Source organism: Vigna unguiculata, chromosome 9 (assembly GCF_004118075.2).
Source record: "Vigna unguiculata cultivar IT97K-499-35 chromosome 9, ASM411807v1, whole genome shotgun sequence".
Classification (NCBI taxonomy): Eukaryota; Viridiplantae; Streptophyta; class Magnoliopsida; order Fabales; family Fabaceae; genus Vigna; species Vigna unguiculata.
In genome coordinates this window covers 31,094,514-31,116,459 of record NC_040287.1, presented here as the reverse complement: position 1 = coordinate 31,116,459, position 21,946 = coordinate 31,094,514, and the positions used below count along the sequence as shown (strand labels likewise).

General features: G+C 30.1%; 2 protein-coding genes across 2 annotated transcripts; both read left to right on the top strand.

The window, feature by feature from the left end:
* The first annotated feature begins 2,268 nt into the window (after window positions 1-2,268).
* LOC114162395 (protein PLASTID TRANSCRIPTIONALLY ACTIVE 7) lies at window positions 2,269-4,462 on the top strand. Its single transcript, XM_028046264.1, has 4 exons — window positions 2,269-2,374; window positions 2,461-2,508; window positions 2,585-2,644; window positions 3,834-4,462. The coding sequence occupies exons 1-4, from the start codon at window positions 2,330-2,332 to the stop codon at window positions 4,167-4,169; spliced, it is 489 nt and encodes a 162-aa protein (XP_027902065.1). The 5' UTR covers window positions 2,269-2,329; the 3' UTR covers window positions 4,170-4,462.
* An 800-nt stretch (window positions 4,463-5,262) lies between these two features.
* On the top strand, window positions 5,263-9,415 carry LOC114162364 (protein phosphatase 2C 57). The gene is made up of 11 exons (XM_028046226.1): window positions 5,263-5,660; window positions 5,856-5,984; window positions 6,065-6,167; window positions 6,317-6,427; window positions 6,737-6,816; window positions 6,929-6,982; window positions 7,945-8,061; window positions 8,531-8,585; window positions 8,678-8,710; window positions 8,804-8,850; window positions 9,082-9,415. The coding sequence occupies exons 1-11, from the start codon at window positions 5,353-5,355 to the stop codon at window positions 9,203-9,205; spliced, it is 1,161 nt and encodes a 386-aa protein (XP_027902027.1). The 5' UTR covers window positions 5,263-5,352; the 3' UTR covers window positions 9,206-9,415.
* Window positions 9,416-21,946: the final 12,531 nt, after the last annotated feature.

Genomic DNA, 21,946 nt, shown 5'->3' with positions numbered 1-21,946 from the left:
AAAAAGCTTTGAAAAGTTTAACAAAAGTTTTTTTTGTGTGAAAATGAACATTGAACTCTTTTGTCGAGGCCTTCTACAACTTCTCGAGCATCTCTTTCAAATTGAAGAGTTCATCTCGCTGGTGTCCATCGTTGAAATTGAAGAGTTCATCTTGTTGGTGTTTACAAGCCCGACAAAATCAGGCATCTGAAATAGGTAAGAGTTTGCATACAGGTGGATCCATTACTATACATGAACATGCAATTTGCATGGTAAGTGTACCAAACAAAGTTTGTTTATATTTCTTTATAACCTATATTAATCATGTTATTTATAAGAGAAGGAATTGGGTCGTAGACCACATATTGATGAAGTTTGTAAGCAAACTCATATACAAAAGGGTAATGGTGAATTTGTGGATGAACAATCTAGGAAAACACATGTAAGTCTAGTATTTTTATTTTTTGTTGTTTTTTTTATTAGGTTATGAATTATATATATGAATTAAATTGTTTTTTTTTAAATAATATGAGGAATTTGAGAGCAAATATTCTAAGCTAGACAAGAGGCTGCATCATGTGCTAGATGTTAAAACTTTGGCAAGTGTACCAAGTCGTGCAAGTAGTAACCGGTAAGACCGGGATATCGTTTCTCAAAAGACTCGTGTATACTAATTAATTGTGTAATTAGTGACTAATTTAAACTAATGAATAAATCCATATTTTGAGTTTCAATGTATGAAATTAAATTTTGCATAAATAATTAAAATTGAACTTTGGAAGTTAAAGGCACTTAGTGAATGGAAAAGATTAGAAATGATATGACTTGCTATTGCCAAGGTTAGAATTCACCAACTATGCTCTCATGCAACTACAATTTAACATCCTCTTCATTAATATGCTAATGTCAACCTACAATTTTACTCAAACCCTCCTTAATGGATTGAGCCTAAATTTTCTTATTAAAAGTCAATTCCTTGAACTCTTAATAAGCAAATTTGCTTTATGCACTAAGGTTTAAGACAACCAATGGGTCAAGCCCCATTCCTAGGTACAAGCTCCATTGGGTTTTCTTATTTCAAATCTAGGTTTCAAAAGATATTTTCACACCCAATGAACCAAAAATCATGCAATGGATGGCTAAATCAATGCAAGCATTAAGTGAAGAAACAAGAAGATTAGCCATTAATGAAAGAGTCATATATATAATCAAAACATTTGCATTTACACAAAAGTTTCGTGGCTACATCTAACCCCAACAAAAAATGGGTTTAGTTTTCCATTGTCATGAAGAGCTCAAGCTTGCAAATGAAAGAAATGGAAGAGAAAGAGATACAAAGAGGAAGATGAAGTTGTTCCCACAAGCCCTAGCACTCCTCCAAGCTTTCCAAATGTGTTCTTAGTGCTTCCAAAATACCAAAGATGAGTTTCCTCTCGCGAAAACAGAAAGAAAAGGCCAACTTGCCACATCAGGAAAAGCTGGTGCCTGGCGGAAGTCTCTCACCAAGATTATTTATATACAAATTTGTTTTTGTATGTAATGCGTCAAAAATATCTAAATTACCTATGAATTTTATATATTACATTTGTCCATAAAAAAATGTTTTTTTTTTTTAAGACAAACAATAAGAACACGTATTAGTTTCGTAGGCTTCATAAAGAAAAAAAAAACTTTATTTTTATATATGTTAATCACTTAAACCACTTCTTGATAGGTAGAATTTTTAAACTATTTTTCCACTTCTAAGATAAGAGGCTAGCATCTTTTTTCTTTACAGACTTTATGGAAGGAAAATTTTTTTTGAACGTTTTTAAATTTTTTTTTTCACGAAAATATTTAAAATTATTTTAATTTATTTCAAAATAAATTTAATTAAATTTATACTACAAATTCTCATATAATGATAATCAATTAATTCAATATTACATGTAAAATTGACAGATTGACAGAGTAAAATAATTTTATATTACTATTAATCATAAATTCATTTATAGTAAAAAAATATTATACTTTTTCAATATTTATCTTAAATCTCTTATTAATTATAACCTCTAATTAATTCAATTATAAAGATTAAAAATGCATACAAATCAAACTTAGATAATTAAAGAAATTGTTTATTTAAAGTCTAAACATAAACTAAAGACTAAAGAGATTATTATTTTGAGATTGTATAGAAATATTCATTAAAAAATATTTCTAAAATAATTATAAATTTTAAAAATTTATGTACATTTAAGTCTGTAATAGTTTTTTTTAACGGAGTTAAAAAAAAAAAGTACAGTTTTCTTCTTATAAAGTTTTTTCTTTTAGTTCAGATAAGCCGAACACTCTCGGTTTAGTCTCATCCATGGCTATCTCCATCAACTCGTTCAGTCTCTCTTCCACTTTACCTGTAATTTCATATTTCTCTTCCCACTGACAGTATAATTCAATTTATCTTCTGAAATTTGATTTTATGATGCACCTTTTTGTTTGCAGAAGATGGAGTTAAGAGTTGGAAATTCGGGACTCTGTATTAGCTCGCAGGTAAAAGAAATTCTAGAAGTTTCAATTTTTGTTTGTGCCCAACTGAACTTGTTTATGGGTTCGTTCGTTTTGCAAGATGATGCCTCAAATGAGAAAGGAGGGTCGTGGACGACGAGTGTGGAGGCGAAGAAAATTGGTATCTTTGCTCCCAATTTCTATTTCTTACAGTTATTGCTTTCCACGATTGCCTCTTACCTGTTTGTCTAAATTCCCAAATTAAAAGAGGTGAAAATGATGGGGTTTGCTCGTGTCGTTGTACTTGTTTCCCAGTCTAGAAAGTTTTTTCTATATGTAAAGTGCCAGTTGTGGGAGTATTGTTGTGCAAAGTGTTGGTTAGATGCTTGAATTTATTTAGCCTAAAGGGTTAGTTAGGATATTAGAATGAGATAAATTTGTATTTTTGGTTCTCTTGGCCACCAAACTCAATTGGAAGAGGTATTAATTTTAAGTGCAACATGATGAGTCGGATCGTAGTAAACATTTTCTCATGGTTGCTCATTTGCTATAAAATAAGGATTTTAGTTGAACCATTCTGAACTTTTTCTAAGTTAGATGGATGAGAGAGTTGAGGTTATCAGAGACTGATTTATTGCATTGTAGGATTTGAAAATAGACTGATTGGAAAAGTGAAATAGAATTAGCAGTCTAGATTTTATGCATTGCATGTGATTGTTTGATCTCAATGCTATGACATTTACACCTATGTTACTATCTAAGAACGTAATTGTTTGCAAAAGATAACTTCTTCTTTTGTTCATCTCCTGAGGTAAATATAAGCCAATTTAATTTAATTTAATCCATGTCTGTTTCTTTTTATTTTGGTTTCCTTGCGCATCTCCCTGTATCTTTTACATTGGTCTCAACTCTCAATGGATACTCATCTTCTGATCGATCTTGGTGCACATGAAGCTTCTTCAATGCTTTTTAAGTCTGTCAGAATGGTGAATATTAACACTTGTAATTGATGCGTTTGGAAAAGCTTTTTTTGACTTATGATATAAAGTAATTATGCCACTGTTCGGAAAAGCTTATTTGGACTCATCTTTTGATCTTTTTATTGAAGTAATTATGTGAGTGTTTGGGATAGCTTTACTGATCTGCTCATACTGTTTTTGATCTTATTTCAATATACCCTCCAAAATATCTGATAAAAATAATTTAACTTTATTTTCTTCAATCGCATAATATTCTTCATACGTAAGTAGTACTTACAGGTAAAATACTTATTCAATAAAAGCTTAATGTTATTGACATCATACAGTCTTCTCAAATAATATCATATGTTACTGTTCTGAATGTTTAAGCAAAAGTTCATTTTGTTGCAGTTAAAAAAGGATGAGTATATGGAACCCAAAATGGAGCGCATTCCTTTCATGGAGGAGCAGGTAAGGAAGATTAGGGAACAGGGAAAGCTGTTGACGTTGGACATAGAGAGGTTAATGTTATCAGAAGACAATCGTTTCGAATTTGTGAATGAGATAGCAGCTGAGGCCAATGAATATGTCGAGAACAACAGGGATGAGTATGGAGGTGAGAAGAAAGCCATTCTTCATGTTTTGAGCAACCGAATGAACGATGCTGGAATTTACAGGCCAGAGGCATATTATGAACCTGATCATTTTAAGCCCGGACCCCATTATTTGAGGGAAGAATTTACTTGAGCGCCAAAGAAGTGTTGTGCTGATATCTTAAACTAGGGACAAGAATTTACATATTTTCTTCACTTAGTCTAAGTTATTTCCTTCTAAACTAGCTACCTGTGTTTGTATCTATTCAATCAGAGCCAAGTTCAAACCGAAATGAAATAGCATTCAAGGGTATTTTTCTACTCATTTCTAAGAGGTTCAAAACGGATTCTAACTAGCATGAGCTGGACCAGGTGAACTGGTATTCTTGAACGAAGAAAAAGATTAACTTTGTTCTTGATTGGAATTGTTTTACTTTGTGTATTGAATTTAAAATTCTTGTTGGGTAAGTAAAAAGCTCTTTGCACATATCTTTTTATTTATATATACATGATGAAACACAAGTTGTAAATTGGACATATTTACATGAATATTTATTATTATTGAGTTTCATCAACTTAGACATTCTTTATCACAAAACTTTATACTTCATATTAATTTTCTCTGATATTTTCACTTTACATAAATCCTTTGTTATTAAATCGTATCACCATAATTTTTCAAATTGATTGTAATTTTATACCAATACTACTTTAAATCAATATTCACGCCATTTTTTTCAATATTAGTCATAAATCAATTAGGTGAGAGAAAAATATTATTCAACAATCATTATGAATCCTTAATATTCTCCTTTTATTAATAAAAATATGCATTTTGGGGGAAAAACTTCTATTCATTAATATTTTTTTCGAAGAATACACGCTTTATAGAGAAGATAGACGCAGAATGAGAAGAAAAAAAGTAACATGATGAATAATGAAGAAAAGGGTCGAAAAAGAATAATATTTTAAAAATGTTATCTTAAAAAATGTTTATCTGATCTTAAGCACAACCGCACATCATGTTGAAATAAACAAGGAAGGTATTATAGTTTGACCAATAAAAAATCCAAACATTAGTGTTTGTGTTACGTGAGTAGGGCCCGGACCATGACGTTCCACGTTCATGTTCTGCCACGTCAGTTGTGGGTGGGCCATATTTTAAGGTTTCACGCGTTCAATAAGGTTGTGAAGAATCTAATCCCATCGTAGAATCCAATCCGTTAAAGCAGTTAGAGGCTTCAATTAACTCTCGCTTATCTATATCTCTCTATCCAAAACTCAACACAAGAACACTTTCTTTCTTCTGCTTCCCTTCACTGTCCGAATCCTCCATCATGGCCCTCTCAACTCCACACTTGCAAAGATTCCTCTTTTGCAAGCTCCATAGTCGCGCCGCCTCTAAGACCACGCAGAGAAACACTTTCAGCACCACCAGCAGGGGCCGCTGCTGCTCTGCCATAGCCATTGATGCTCCATCTTCTTTAACTGAGGTGCCCGGTGTTCGATGGGGCTCCATAGCCTTGCAGGGTCTCCGTGAAGAGATGGAGGATGACATCATTGTTCGACCCGATGGCCTTCAGGGCTTCTCTTTCGCCGCTGTCTTCGATGGCCATGGAGGGTTTTCTTCTGTCGAGTTCCTCAGGTCTTTCAACACATTGTCTTGATTATCTTGGTTGTCTTAGGATGCGATTACTTGAAAATAATTGAAATGCTTCACAACATAGTTTTATACGATTACTTGCTCAGGATTCTGGATGGAGTCTGGTAAATGAATTGTTGTTCTTTAATGTTTACACAATCTGAATTGTTGATTTGGTGTGCCAAGTGCTAACTACAGGGATGAGCTGTACAAGGAGTGTGTCGAAGCTTTACAAGGTGGATTACTATTAGTGGAGAAAGATTTCAAAGCCATTAAAGGAGCATTGCAGGAGGCATTTCTCAAAGCAGACACCAGGTTATTAAAACGGTAAACCAATGCACTAATCTCCAATGGATAATCTCCATGAAATTTGTCTTCTTAAATGACATCAGTATTTGATTTTAAAGGCTTGAAATGAATGGAGAGGAGGATGAATCAGGTGCTACAGCAACTGCCATTTTCATCGGAGATGATGAGCTTCTAATTTCACATATCGGTGACTCTTCTGCGGTATGAAAGAAATGTACTTCTTTATACATGTTTCTCTGCACAATTATGACTTGGACTATTCTTATATACATCTTTCATTTAGGGTATCTGGGGGATTGAATGTCTTCAGAATTACTTGACTTGTATTTAAGCTTTTTGTATTCGTGTAGGTTCTATGCAGATCTGGAAAAGCAGAAGTTCTGACCAGTCCTCACCGTCCATATGGGAGCAACAAAACTTCTCTTGATGAAATTAGAAGAATAAGAGAAGCAGGTGGATGGGTGTGTTTTCCTTGTTCCTTCATCTTTTACATACCTTTTCACCATCATCCCAAGTCAATATGACAATTTTCTAAACACTAAAAACCAAGGTTCTGATTTGAAATTGTCTCTTTCGAATATCATTGATGTTTTCAAGCGTTCATTTTCAGGCTCAATTGTAGTTCAGATTTTCAAACTAGGCTTTAATTCAACAAATTGTTTTCAATTGGGATGTTTTTGAAGTTTTTTCACCAGAATGGTGGGAGCCTTGTGCACTTCACCAACATTCTTTACATGGCTAATGATAACACAGATGTATGTTGTCTATAGATTAGCAATGGTAGAATTTGTGGAGACATTGCTGTATCTCGTGCATTTGGGGACGTGCGATTCAAAACGAAGAAGAATGAGTATGGTCCTTAATCTCTTCACTATTCTTTCTGGTCTAAAGGAATTTCTCTTAACTACCATTGCTAAAGTGTGTCCTAAAGGATTTTTCTACCTTTTTTTGCGTGTGAAAAGGATGCTGCAAAAAGGAGTTCAGGAAGGAAAATGGTCAGCAAAGTTCATCTCTCGGTAGGTAATCTTATGTGTCTTAAAGTTCCTTACTTCTTCTCCAATGCGGGTTGTGAGACATTAACATTTAGTAAAAAGAACGGAGATGGTTAAGAAGTGGACTTTAAGTTTAATTCAAATTCACAAAATCAATTTATAAGATGAATTACTCAAATTCACAAAAATTAACTTGTAAGATAAAGTTTGCACCTATTTATATACTGCGAAATCGTTTTTTCTGTAACCAATGTAGAACCTCCAACATAGATAAGATAAGTAGTTTTACCTTGATTCATATGCTTGTATAGGTTACCTTAGGCCTAATTTCACATTTTGAGATAATATCAAAGTCTAATAAGATTTGTTGAATCTGTTAATGCTATCCGTTATTGAACTCATCCTAAGTTTTAGTCTCATGTTTGAGATATCTCGTCATCAAATTAACATCAAAGTAAAAGGTGTATGGAAGGAATTTGAATTTCTATTAAATTTTTCTATCTTGTTCTTTTGTAGAATCTTCAAAATACATTAATAAACATTAATTTTGATATTTTTACAATATATTAAAAAAAAATTTAAAGTACCAATACCAAGGTATTGTTAATGCTCAACAAAAAACAATACCAAAGAGTATAACAAAAAATATGAACTCTTATTGAAGATTTCACTTTATCTAAATAGAACTAAAATAGAGTTTATAAAAAGGAACAAATTTTACTCTAAGTTGGTTTTTTGGGATTAAAATAAGTCTAAACCTGCATTCCAAGAACTAGAAAGAAAATTGGTGGTCCTGATTGTTACTGAAATACATAATCAAAAACAGAATGAAAGCTGCTATTTTTGTTAGCTCTACCCTGCTTCTGCAAAATACAATGAGGACATGATATTTTTGGACTGTGTTGCACTGTCACGTTCAAATTTTCCCTTATCTAATTTTATTACAAAACTATAAACTTTGACGTAAGAATGCCTTCACGACACAGTGTACAGCTCAACAATGACTTGGTCGTAGCATACCCTGATATTTATCAGGTAGCTCTTGGCTCAGATGCAGAATTTGTAGTATTAGCAACCGATGGCTTATGGGATTACATGAGCAGGTCTATTACATGATCCCTTCAATCAGTTGTGGCACATTTCTTTATTCTTTTTGTATGTTAAATATGTTTTTAGTCTTAAACTTAGATATAAAATTAGAATTTGTCCCTTTTCCAAACTGATACATCTTGATTTTATATTTTAAAAATGAATTGATATAATCCTTTTAATCTAATTGTATTAATTTTTTTTACGTGTCAAACATATGTTGACATTTAAGTTGTTTACACGACTTGACACATTCCAACTCAAATGTCAGTCTAGAACAACTTGTAACGTATCCAAACAACTTAATTTCATTGGGTTAAAAGGATTATATTTATTCATCTTTAAAGTATAGGATTCAAAATTTATTTAAGTTTGGGACGTGGACGAATTCTAATTTTGCATATAATTTAAAGAGCTAAAAAACATATTCGCCTTTGGTCCTGGTCCGTGAGAAATTACTTCACATTCTTGTTACAATTGCAGCTCAGAAGCAGTTTCTTTTGTTAGGGATCAACTACGAAAACATGGAAACATTCAGGTATGCACACTGCTGTATAACTGAAACCACAACGTTAGTATCAATAAGCCAATGTGGCAATAATATTTTGTTTTCTCCTGTTTCAAATTCAGCTAGCATGTGAATCGCTTGCAGAAGCCGCTTTGGTAAGTTTTAACAAATCTCATCTCAGTTATCATCTTTGAACTCATTATATTGCCACTTCAAAGTTTATAGTAATATAATGATATTCTCTGCAGGACCGACGTACACAGGATAATGTCAGCATCATAATTGCTGATTTAGGGTATGTATTTAGAAAATTATATTTAAGCTGAAACTTATTGTATAGGTGTTTGTTTATAAATTTCTTTGGTCTTTCAAGATCACTCGAGTTTCTCATTTTTATCCAATGCAGGACTTAGATTCACGTTTGGATTCCCATAGTTAAATATCATTGACATAAAATAAATAAATTTTGTTAACCAACTTTGTACCCATAATTGATTGTATTGTGTCTTATTTTGAGTGGTTTCAGGCGAACAGACTGGCAGAATGTGCCACTGGAGCGACAAAATACTATAGTCGAGCTGGTTCAAGCTCTTGCTACCATTGGAATTGTGTCTTTTGGAATCTGGTTTTCATCACAGCTTTCTCTATAGATGCAAAAAATACCACCAGTCATGTACATATAACAGACAAATATATATATACTTCTGAACTTATTGCATGCATAATCTTTATCTTAATTGTACATGCCTCACATCTTAGAATCTACTTGGTTTAGGGCACCAAGGAATTGTTAAAATAAACATGTTTTTTAAGGATTCAAAAATTCAGTTATAACTTTGCATGGTTTGTCCCTTGTGCAAGTGGGTATCAACTGCTTCTTCCATTCCACCTAAATTTGATACCACACTTTCTCTTATTTTCTGAAGTCCACAATGCTCAAGATTATATTGTTAATTACACCATGTGAATGAGTTTTGACTTCTTTAAGTTGAACATGAACAGTTTATGCACCTTGGTTGTTTGTTAACTAATTACCCAAATAACTTTTTACTCAAAAATATTCTTTTGAAAACCAAGCATTTGACTCTTAAAATTTTCTACACTGCAAGACATGCAAAATTATCTAGATTTAGATTTTCTTTTGTGTTGATCCAATTTGATAGGCAAAAGGGTTGTTCTAATTTCACAACTTTGGATGAAATCTAGATTTTTTAGTGTGTTCTTAACTGGATCCAATTGGAAGGGCTGTTCTAATTTCACAAGTTTTGGATTGTGATATTTTGAGTAAATTGTTGAAGGAATTGACATGATTGCGAAGTCGAAATGGAGTTTGTGTGGGTTATGAGACAAATGGTAGGTTTCAACGTGTTGGGTAAGTAGGACAGACTAACTTTTAAACTGAATATTAATTGACCAAAATTAAGGAAGAGAAAAATGTGATGTCATTGTGAATGTTTACCACCAAAAATGCGTGTATGGAGGTGCACAATTAGAATCATCATGAACCTAACTTTTTTTCCTTCTTTTATCTATGAATCAAGTTCTTTTTCAAACGCTATGTCAGCCACAGGAATTGGAAATTCTTTGATGTTGATGTTTGTCAAATGAGTAAACAAAATGGATCGCAACTTAACCAGATATTTTACTAATTTCTATCAAATCTATTAACTCATTAAAAAATTGGTTAATTTAGTTAATAGTATTGAATATATTTTAATTTATGATTTCTTACAAACTATCTCCAACATTGTCAAAAGATTTGCAAATACGTAACATTTCATTCATCACTTATTGAATTCAAAAATAATTTCAACTGAAGATTTTTCTTTCGTAAGAAAATTATTAGTGCATAAGATATTTAAATTGTTTCTTACGAAAAAACACTAATTATAATTTTTAGTTTGAGTTTTTTTTTTTTTTGAAAGAAAAAGGACAAAATGAAAGGAAGAGTATACTTTATCAGACTATCTCTTACATGATTTGTTGAAAATCAAACTGATAGTTTGAAAAATAAATTAAAAGACAAGAAATTATTAGAGATTAGCTAAAAGCCGGAAGTATCAAAAGTTAATCAATTAATTAGAACTATGGTATATTAATATGTAGTCACACAATATGATATGATATGATAGAAATAAACATATATATATATATATATATATATATATTCATATTTGAACATACTTTTTTGACACAACCCATGTGGTATTTCTAAAATGAAATTTGATTAATTTTTTTCAGGAGGTGACTTAACCCTTTTTTCTTCCAAAGTGGCGTTCCAAATTTCATTGACACAACACTTTTGAATAAATTTTGAAAAAACTTAGCATTTCTCATTCGTTTCATTGCGCCTCCCTCTATCAAAACATTGGTCATAGTTTGGCTCAATTGCTTTTGTTGTCGGTTCTTTGCTTCGATGTGGCTCCATTGCAATAAAATCTTGTGCTTTTTTGTTTATTTTCTATGAACTTTGGTATCCTTATTTTGTTGCCACTATTACGAAGATGTAATGAAAAACACAAGTTTTACTGATTTTTAATACGGAAAAGGTTTCTTTAACATGTTTAAACAAAATTTCCTTTAAACATCAAACACAATTTATTACAACGTAAATTTACATCTTTTACAATATGCATCACTATCTTCGAATAAATAACAATTTACATTAGTAAGTTGGAATAAATAAATCTAACTCTTAAAACACGGATTCTTGTGGATATTGTCTTCATCTAGTATCTAATCACACACATATTTCTCCCTAGTCTGTTGTAGCTATTCCTGCACAAACAAACTTTATTTAGTCATACAAGGACGTACTAAACAATGAAAACACAAAACAACAGCGTCTAAATATTTAACAGCAGTAGAAAACATTTAATATGGTCCTATTTACATTGATGTATTCAAGCATGCTTTTGCCATCATATTTCAGAACACCATCCCACAACTCAATCATCTTTAGAACAATGACCCCACAATCATATCTACAACACTCACACAGCTATATACACACATAATCACAACCTTCAATATGAAAATGTAGATACTCAAAGAGCCAGTACTATGGCAAAAACAAAAAAAATCAAGCAAACCACTTACATGTTTGGTTGAATGGGAGTAATCTCGTGCCATACTTGAAATGTTAGCTTCATGTCATTAGTACACTTTAACAACATCAAAAAATTGTACAAAATGTAATAAATTGTTCATTACTTAATTGTGTTATGTGCACCCGTTATGTATCAGACTTGGTCGCCATGGCTTCTACAGATCATATTTTGTAAAAAAAATCAACCTGAAATCAATAATATAGTCAAATTAAAACATCATTCAAATAAAAACAACTCAAACCACGAAATCACTTTAACTACAAGTACTCATCACTTCACCCTGTTTAAAACTTTGTTCAACTACAATACATCAAACTCACTTACACAAACCGAAAACCATTACAATCATAACACTGAAATCACCAAATATATCCCAATCCCAAACCACCAAAGAAAAAGAAATTCTTTTTTAATATAACCATCACTGGCCATGGGTTATATGTACCTTAAAATTAGAACCACTTAAATCCACATCACTCACACAAACACCAAACACAAATCGTGAAACAATAAAAGGAAGGAAAAGAAGGAGTCAAAAAATGCAGTGAGAGTGACGACGACAACAAAGCAACCACAACGAACCAAGGAATCCAACAAAGCAATGGAGCCAAACTGCAACAAAGCTTTTCACAAAGGACAATACGTCAAAACGAAAGAGTGAAATGCTAGGTTTTTTCAAAATTTATTCAAAAATGATGTGTCATTGAAATTTATTAATCAAAATTCATTTTAAAAATGTCACATGAACTATGTCAAATGAGTGTAAAAAAAGTGTGTTCAAATAACATTCTCGAAATATATATATATATATATATATATATATATATATATATATATATATATATATTAATTACATCGGAGCTATTTTAAGAAAGTATAGATTTTACCATAAAATAGTAGTAAATGCTTTACAATTCAACTGTTGAAGTGACCTTATATTTATATTGAATCAAAATCAAGTTTAGACGATTATATTTATATTGGATCAAAATCAAGCTTATCAAGCTTAGTCGAGATGACCTCGTCTTTAGTTAAATTTATATTATCTTACTCTTCAATCCATGATGATCTTAGCATTTAATAGTGATGTCGGCATCTTATGTACAAGGTTACTTTTAATTAAGCAACAGGTTAAACACTTTGTACTAGATGCTCTTAGTTTATGGATTATTTTATCTTTTCATATCTTAATCTTACATTAAAGTTTAATATCTAACTATTCACTATCAATTTGACTTGTGATACACTATTTATTTCAGTGTTGATAGAGTTATAAAAGCCGTGTTATAGAATGTCCCACGTTACTTGCAAAATATTTCTTAATAATAAGACTTTGCCCGATTCTTTTAACTTTGGATAATCCTTTCTCACAATTTATTACTTAAATGAATTGGATAGAATCCCTTTTAATAAGTAAGAATAAGTTATAAATGAATTTCTTCTATAGGAATTGAAAATGAAACGATATCTTATTTCGTGTTAATTTAACATTAATGTATTTGATGAGTAATGAAGATGACTGCAACAATACTTTAAAATATGAAAAATCATATTTTGACACTCTTTATTACATTTATAAATAAAAATATAACTTAAAATATCAATATAAGTAGTTTTAAAAATATCAATTACCTCTAAAAACAATTGTACATATGGAAGTTATATTGAAACCATTTTCTATACACGAAAATATGGAAAAATGAATCATCAACTTCCACGATATTAATTAATACTAGATATATACATGGATAAAGAACAAAAAGCATATGATATGATAATAAGAAAGATAAAATAAGTGTTTTAAAATGGGTATATAAAATGAAGCTTTGTAGATTGTCCAAAAATACATATGGAAAGAGGTGTGATAGAGAAGAAGAGACACATATTTGAAGTATTTTTTGCAGCAACTTCCTACTTTTTCTTTCTACGAGGTTGATTCTATGAGACGACAACAAAATCCATCTTTTAAGTTCAAGAACGAGACTTAAATCTTGTAGTTATGAGAACTTCCACAAAGCACAAACATGATTACTAAAGCAAAAACTTTATTATAATATTCCTGGTCTGATATTTCATAGCCTATTGATAAGCATCTGGTGTACATATATAAAATAAAATATGATGCTAATTTATTGCCTCATAACACACACAAGTAGTGACTCCGATGAAGAAACTCGCTTACATATCTCCTCATACACGACCAAAACATTGAATACGAAGAGAGATGACAGTGTATATATATATATATATATATATATATATATATATATATATATATATATATATATATATATATATATATATATATATATATATATATATATATATATATATATATATATAGGTTCATTTATTTCATTATTAGCTTTCGAGGTCTTCAAGGGCCCTTCCCAGGTTTCTTAGTGTGCCTTGGGTTGGCTCCTGCCTCATCATAATCCAACACAAAATCATGACCAAACAGCTTCCTTGACTTCACCTTCATTGAAAACCAATACCAGAAAAAAGTAACATGTCAGTTTATAAAACATTGTGGAAACTATATATGTACCACATTATAAACCAAACCAAACCAAACAAACATGTATGTTTCCGACATGAAATGTCTTGACCATGTAACAAAACAAGAGGACAAGGGGGTGTACCTGTAAAGTTAAGCCATGATGATGAGTAGGATGCATGTTTTCCCTGAAGCCTTGAGCCAAACCTGTAAGGAAATAAAAACTCTTGTGTTATATATGTGTGTGTAGAAAGAGGTAATTGTATGAAAATAGGTAGAGAAGATGGTGGTGACCTGAAGATGAGAAGGGAAGGAGGAGCAAGAGAAGAAGTAGAAGGAAAGTGTTGATCTTAAGGGCCATGACAGAGGAATGAAGGTATGAAAAATATACGTGTCTTGGCAGGGAAATGGAAGCAGGAACACCCCTTTTTAATATTGGAGAGGAGAGTGGTGTTGTGATGGTGTACCCCACCCAATACCAACAGGGTGATGATGAAATGCAATAACTTGTAGGCTTTAACGCACAACACTTAAGTCAACTGTACTATTCTGTAGGACTATACATAATTGCGTCAAAGAAAAGATAGTGATTGTTTGCATGTGCACATTCCCAACATTTCCTGCATGGCTCAAAATCAGCTTCTCCACCTTTTCCCAAGTCAACATGGCTATATACTAATTACAGTTTTTACCAACATAATCTTATCTCTTAATCACGTTGTTAGAGATTTTGATTTGATTTCCAAGTATATGTTTCCATCGAACATGTCCATTTTTAAATCTTTCGGGAGATTAACTCTTAGGGATACATGGGTTGATCCAAAAATTACTTTTCTACTTTGGTTACAAGTAAAGTTATTTTCTTTCCCTGTTACGATCAGTATAAGACGCACCATTGATGCATAATCGTGTGTGCTTGTCTATTTATCGATGAATATGGTGAAGACCACATTGAGATGAATTGGGTGGTGAAAGCTGGTAAAAGGTTGTCGTGTATTTCAAACTTTCCGTGGTACCTATCACCACTTTGGTGGAATGGTGGTTTGAGTCCTCACATTTCGCTTCGTCACTTTCTATATAGTCAATGGATGGAGACAGAGATGGAGAGTGGGCTACAGAAAAATTCAAATAGGGAGCAAGAAGAGAGTTGAATTAATGTGGAATGCCCCTTAGTGGGTGCATGCACTAATATGCAGTGTTTGTTTTTCAACTACCATTACAGGTTTAATCCTACATTTAAGGCAAGGAAAATTGTTAACTTAATCATCCTTTAGGAGACCATAATCTATACGTTGCTGGTAATGATTGTTTCAAAAATGGAGTAGTTAGGCTTCCTAAAAACTTTTTCTGCTTTTAGCAAATATAGTATGAAACTTGTAATGTGTGCAACAGAAGACTATAATATTAGGCCTTATAAATAGCAAAACACTAGAGATATTCCCACGTGCATATGTAGCATCTTGTTCCTTCAAGTACGTACTATACAACCAAAAAGGTTCCATTGGAGTTAGAACTTGACAGTGCCCTAAGTACCATCAATAATATTCTTTGCACGCATGATGATGAAGATTTTTCCATGCACAATTGCTTCTATCTTTGCCTGCATATCTTATATAATCTTTGCCCATAGACGCATCTGCTCAATTCCTTATACTACCATTCTGATTTGTGTGGTTTAGCATTGCTCATACCAACAATTGGAATAAAGAATAAACTATATGCAGTGTTTGTTTCAACTGGAAAAAAGCCATCGCAGAATTACAAAAATGTAGTGTTGGCAAATATGCACTGCTCTTAATTGGAGTAAACAGAGAAGGGTGCATATTTTTGTGTGTTGAACCATTTTTATCCACACAAAGACATTGCATATGTGAGTGACACTGTTTTCTAAATCTGGAACTGAAGAGTCAAGTGAGAGATTAATGCATTGAGTCACTACAGAGATGCTCAAAGTGGAGATGCTGTTCATTTTGGAAGCTTAGTGTGATTTTCTGTGGGACAAAATTTTAATACAGTTCTTTCTATAACTTTTCTCCCATTACAATTGGAATTTTATTTTGTTCATGTATATGCTTTGAAATCTTCTGAAACTAAGATAGTTTTAGAAATGCATGATGAGTTTGTTCTGAGATTAGTGATTCGTAATTAGTAATTAGAGATGGAAGATGGATTAAGAAGAAATGAAAATAGAAGAGAAAAGTGAGAATAGCGAATCTGATTCACATGGAAAGCAGTGGTTTATGAGATACATTTGGTGGGAGTGAGATCAGAAAAGCTTAGAAGCACTTTGTCTGAACTAATTTAAAAGTAAGAAAGGTACCCATATTTGATCCCTTCTCCATTAAAACTCAAAAATGTGTAGAGAATGGAAAAAACCTAACTTTAACCATTTTTTTTTCCTTTGACAATACATATTCCTATGATGGCTTTTCAAGGTCTCATGAGACAAAAATACACTTGTTTTTAGTTTAGGTTGAGTTTTGAATGCAGTGTTACTGTTTGGACTTTGAATGTGCGTTAACTCTCACAGTTACTTCATTCTCCTGTACAATTAAGAAAATTATTAAATTTTGATAATTTTTTTTATAATATAATGTGTCATTTTTTTAAAGTGGTTTTGATTTTGAAAGATTGAGAATGAAAAAAATAAAATAATAGAAAATCATTCAAAAAATATCACCTAAAATTATAAGAGAAAGTTGTCAAAAATTTAATAGTCAAAAAATTATTTTCGAAAAGAAAACTACTCGGTCGGAGAGGTGATAAATAAGTTATTTACTTTTAGTAGAGAAATTTAAATAATGGGACGAACGATTATTTTTTTTTAATAACAAAATGCTATTTTACTTTTTTTTAATTCTAAAAAATTTATATAAGTATTCTCGTAATCATTTGTCACCGAAAATTCTCTTATTGGGATTATTCGGAATATGGAAACAAAAAATCTAATATCAAATAGTCCCTTAAATAAATACCCATTTTCACTTTTTATTATTTCTTAATTTATATATAATCATGTTCAATTAGATAGATTAAAGAAATGAGATAGAAAATGGCTCAATAATAATTACTTTCATAATAACTTCATTCATCTCTCCTATATTAAGAAAAGAACTTTACCTCAATTATACAAAATTATTTTATAAGTAAATATAATATAAATTTATCCACCAGTTAATACTTATACTTATATCATTACAAAGTTTATGTATTACAAATATTATTCAGGAATATTAACTTACTTAGTAAATTTATACATTAGTAAAGAAAGTTAAATTAATTTGTATTCCTGAATTATCTGAAAAATTTTAAATAAATTATTATGCTTTGGGAAGATTACAGTTAGCTTGTAAAAGTTTAAAATCAATTTTTTATTTGGGCCTTACGTATATTTTAAGTAAGGTTCTCTTAAATATAAATTAATATTTTAAGTACAAATTTCCGGATAGTTCAACTGTCGGGTTCAAAGTTTAATTATTTAACAGATCCCTAAACTACTGAAAAATAAAATTTTGGTTCGCACAATTAAAAAACTTCGAAAATCTAGTTAGGGACTCACCTAAATCATGTATTTTTTTAAGTTTCCATTAATGAAAAACTACATTGAACCATAATAATAATTGCACCAATATAAATGGTAACCTATAAATATCAAATGTTTTCGTTCAATAATAACTTTTTTCATAACTCTCTATCAATATATTTATTCTAATTTACTTACAAATAATATATATATATATATATATATATATATATATATATATAAAGGATTTTTGTAAAATAATACTAATTTATTATTATTATTAAAAGGAGATAGATAGACATATATTGTATGTGATTTGTGTTGCCATGTGTTACATCTGTCTAAATTAATTATGAAAAACAATTAAAACTATTCATTCCATCTCATTCCCTCAATGAAGAAGATAGATGGGATGTAATAATGGCTTTCAACTATTTTTTCTTTTTCTTTTCTTTTTCATTGTTATTATACAGATTAAGACAATATTATTAGAATCAGCCATGTTTTTCAAATAAAAAAAAAATCTATTAGAAGTATTATTAGTTTTGAAATTTAATGTTTTGTAACTTTGTCTCTATAATATAGTTTAATAATTTAAAAGAAAAGAGCATATAAACTATATTTAACTCAACTGTTAAATAATATGAGATCTTTAAATGTATCGACCTACAAAAAATAAAAGGTCTTTATATAAATTAATTAAAAAATTATATTTAACAAATTTATATAGAATTTTCATAAATCAATTAAGTTATGAAATTTATTACCTAAAGATATGAAATCTGAATTGCGCCACGTATAGTTGGATTTATACGGTAAAAACTTTTGTCCAATGTCAGCTTGCCTTAAGATATATTCAAATTACACTTTTGGTCTACAAAATGATCTATGTGAAATAAAAAATAGAAAATAAAAATAAAATCAAGAATAAATAAGTTGAAAAAAATACAAAAAATAAAATAAAATAAAATTAGAGAGTTGATTGTTCAATAACAAAAATAGAAAAAATAACTTTAAAACTATATAATTTGATTAATTTAATAATAAATAAAATAAAACGTGGTAAATAAATAAGAATGGACGAGAAGTAATACAATATGTCTCACTTATTACCAAATTTTTATTTTTATTTTTTACTTTTAAGTTTTGTCAACATCTTATATTTTTCCGCATGATAATGATATTTTGATACTTAAACAAAAAATTATACTCATTTATCATTATTTATCACTACATTTTCTTCTCTTTTTTCTTATAAATGTAAAAGTTCACCTTTTTTATCACTATTTTATTTTTATAGTGGATTGTCAAATAATTATTTTTAGTGTCAAACATTTTTTTTTCTTATTTTTATCTTACTTCATTCTCTTTCAAGTATCTAACTGTCGATAGTGCAAGTAAGAGTTTTGGCATTGATTCTTTTGATAATTTTATTTTGATTCTTTAACCGAAGCATATTCAAACAAGATAAAAAAAAGTAGGGCTTTAGGCCTTGGTTTAGAACCGAGACATGTTCTTCACTTTATGTTTCAGTTGTTTTTGAACTGAAGCTTTTTTTTTTAATTTACTGTTTCAATACCATCGTGCTTCCTAGCATTTCCTTTCCTAGCACCACTGCAAAACCACCAACAAACAGAGTCACCACCACCATTCCCAATAACACCACAGAACCACTCACTTGAAATTTTTGCAACTGATCTTCCAAAACATAGCATAAGACCAGCGATTCCTTGAGCATAGAGTTCTCAAAACCTCTTTGAGCAAAAACCTCAGTTGGTTTCTCGCAAAAGAGGTTCTGAAACTGGTAAAAAGTTTTATCATTTTTCAAATGCAATGGATTCACATTAGCATTCATTCACGTAGAAAGTGAGAGAGAGAGAGAGAGAGAGCAAAAATCACATTCCTGAAAAACTAAATACCACGACACGATCCTCTCTCTGGCTATTTAGTTGGTAAAAAGTTTTATCATTTTTCAAATGCAATGGATTCACATTAGCATTCATTCACGTAGAAAGTGAGAGAGAGAGAGAGAGCAAAAATCACATTCCTGAAAAACTAAATACCACGACACGATCCTCTCTCTGGCTATTTAGTTCTCAATCCTCGCTTCACTTTTTCTCCAGATCCAAGTTCACGATAGTCAATTTCTAACACGAGATAGTCATCCACTAACAGAGGAAGTTCTAAAGAGTGAAAAAGGAAGATAGAAAGAAGGAGAGTGCGAAAAGGAAGAAGAACGAGCTCGAGAGTGACACAGTTGAAAAGAAAAAGTATGGTTGTGGTGAAGGAGTGGAGCGACGCAGATGGAAAAGCTTTGGTAGAGATGTAAAATTTTAACATTTGGTAGACGAATAAGCCTCGATTCTTTAAATAATTGAGATATATACTAGTATAGGCCTATATATGTCTCAGTTATTTTAGAACGAGACCTATAGTTGTGTTAAAAATTTCAAAAATGTCACCACATTTCGAAATACTTTGATTTTCTTGAAACCAAAACATACGAGACAATTCCGAAAGTTTTTTTTACATTAGTGCGTAAACAATCAACTTTTGATGAAGTTAAAGTAATTTTGATTATTCTAAACTATGATAAATGAACTAATTTTAATTGCTATGAAATGTGGACTCATTCATATATCCAATCATCGAAACTAGGTAAAAGTTAATTACAAATACTAGATTGCTATGTCATTTTAGGGAAATGATTTGAGAGATTGTAGGTTGATGAATTTGAGGGAGAATACACAATAATGTGGTGTTATTTATTTAAAGAATTTTGAAAGTGAAATTGGAGAGATTTATAAATAAAAATTATAAAAGTTTATAAATCATTTGATGAATGTGACACGTAAAGATATCTTTTAATAAATTAAGTGATAAAATTACATATTTGTTCTTATGATTAAAATATATAAAAAATGAAATGTAATTAGTGAAAATTAATTTAAATAAAATCTAGATGATTTTTTATATAAAAAAATTAATGATGTAATTAATCTAAAATAAAATATGACTAGTTAAAAATATTTTTTATTAAATATTGAATTTTAAAAAAATAATACTATTATGAATTAATTACTTTTGTAATTATAACTTTTATTAGTATTTTATTTAGATGTTTATTTTTTCGTTAATATTATTTTCAATTTATTTCCAATATTACTAAATTATTAATTCGTTTTTGTTATTATGATTATTAGTTATGATAGATAAAATGTTATAAATTTTAGAAAAAAAGTAAGGATTATTTAATGATTATATTGTTCATCTCCTAACATCATCTCATTTTAGGAGAGACAGAATCTCATATTTCTCTCAAATACTCACAAATTCATTGAAAGAACAAATATGTTATTCTTACTTATTCTCTCACATATAGTAAATACTCTGAATGAAACAAAATATGTAATTTTTTTGAGGAGGGGGAATAGGATGATTTTAATTTTTTTAACTTTGTTTAAATACATGAGAAATCATATATGACAATTGTATGCGGATCATTCAACCACTTTTTATAATTTTTTACCTTACCAGACATAATATTTTATATTAAAGTAAAAGAAAATTCACATTTATCTCTTTAGATTTTGTTAAATTATATTCACCTTAAAAGAAGAAATCACTTTTTTATGTTTTAATAAAGTAACGCACGCATTTCTTTTATTTAAAGTTAAATATTATTGACTGAATAAAATTGTGAATTTTCTACATTATAATTTGAATATTAAAATAGAATTTTTGTTTTATAAAAAAGTTTAATGATTTAATTAATTATCGTACATTAATAATATATAAAAATATTGTCACCCGATAAACATATAAAAGAATTATATACTTGGAGAGTTATTTTAATTTAAAATAAAGGGTTAGATTTTTTTTTTACACAGCAATTAAATAAACAGTAAATATAACTAAAACAAGGAATGTAAATATTGTTTTATTAACAAGATAAAGAAGACAAGTTTTAATTTTAGAATGAATATAATGAAAACCCCTGAATATAATGTATAAACTATCATCAGTCTACTAATATACAAGCACAACTCAGTTGATAAACTTTAAATTAATATTTGTATATTGAATACAATACCCACTTGTAAATCTTATTAATTTCCATTTGTAGTTTTTTATTTCACTATGTTCTTCTATCTCATCAACCAAGACAAACGTTTTCTTTAAAAAACAAAAAGGCACAAGTTTACTCGATAGATAATTATTATAAAAGAAAATTGACACCTTAAGATGTATATAAATGGAA

What these genes read in the sequence shown, in the direction of transcription:
- LOC114162364 (XM_028046226.1), top strand. Translation starts at nt 5,353, where the DNA reads ATGGCCCTCTCAACTCCACACTTGCAAAGATTCCTCTTTTGCAAGCTC. An exon ending in GAAAACATGGAAACATTCAG is followed by an intron (nt 8,586 to 8,677) that starts GTATGCACACTG and finishes TTTCAAATTCAG; the next exon opens with CTAGCATGTGAATCGCTTGC. An exon ending in CGCTTGCAGAAGCCGCTTTG is followed by an intron (nt 8,711 to 8,803) that starts GTAAGTTTTAAC and finishes TATTCTCTGCAG; the next exon opens with GACCGACGTACACAGGATAA.
- LOC114162395 (XM_028046264.1), top strand. Translation starts at nt 2,330, where the DNA reads ATGGCTATCTCCATCAACTCGTTCAGTCTCTCTTCCACTTTACCT. An exon ending in GTCTCTCTTCCACTTTACCT is followed by an intron (nt 2,375 to 2,460) that starts GTAATTTCATAT and finishes TTTTGTTTGCAG; the next exon opens with AAGATGGAGTTAAGAGTTGG. An exon ending in GACTCTGTATTAGCTCGCAG is followed by an intron (nt 2,509 to 2,584) that starts GTAAAAGAAATT and finishes TCGTTTTGCAAG; the next exon opens with ATGATGCCTCAAATGAGAAA.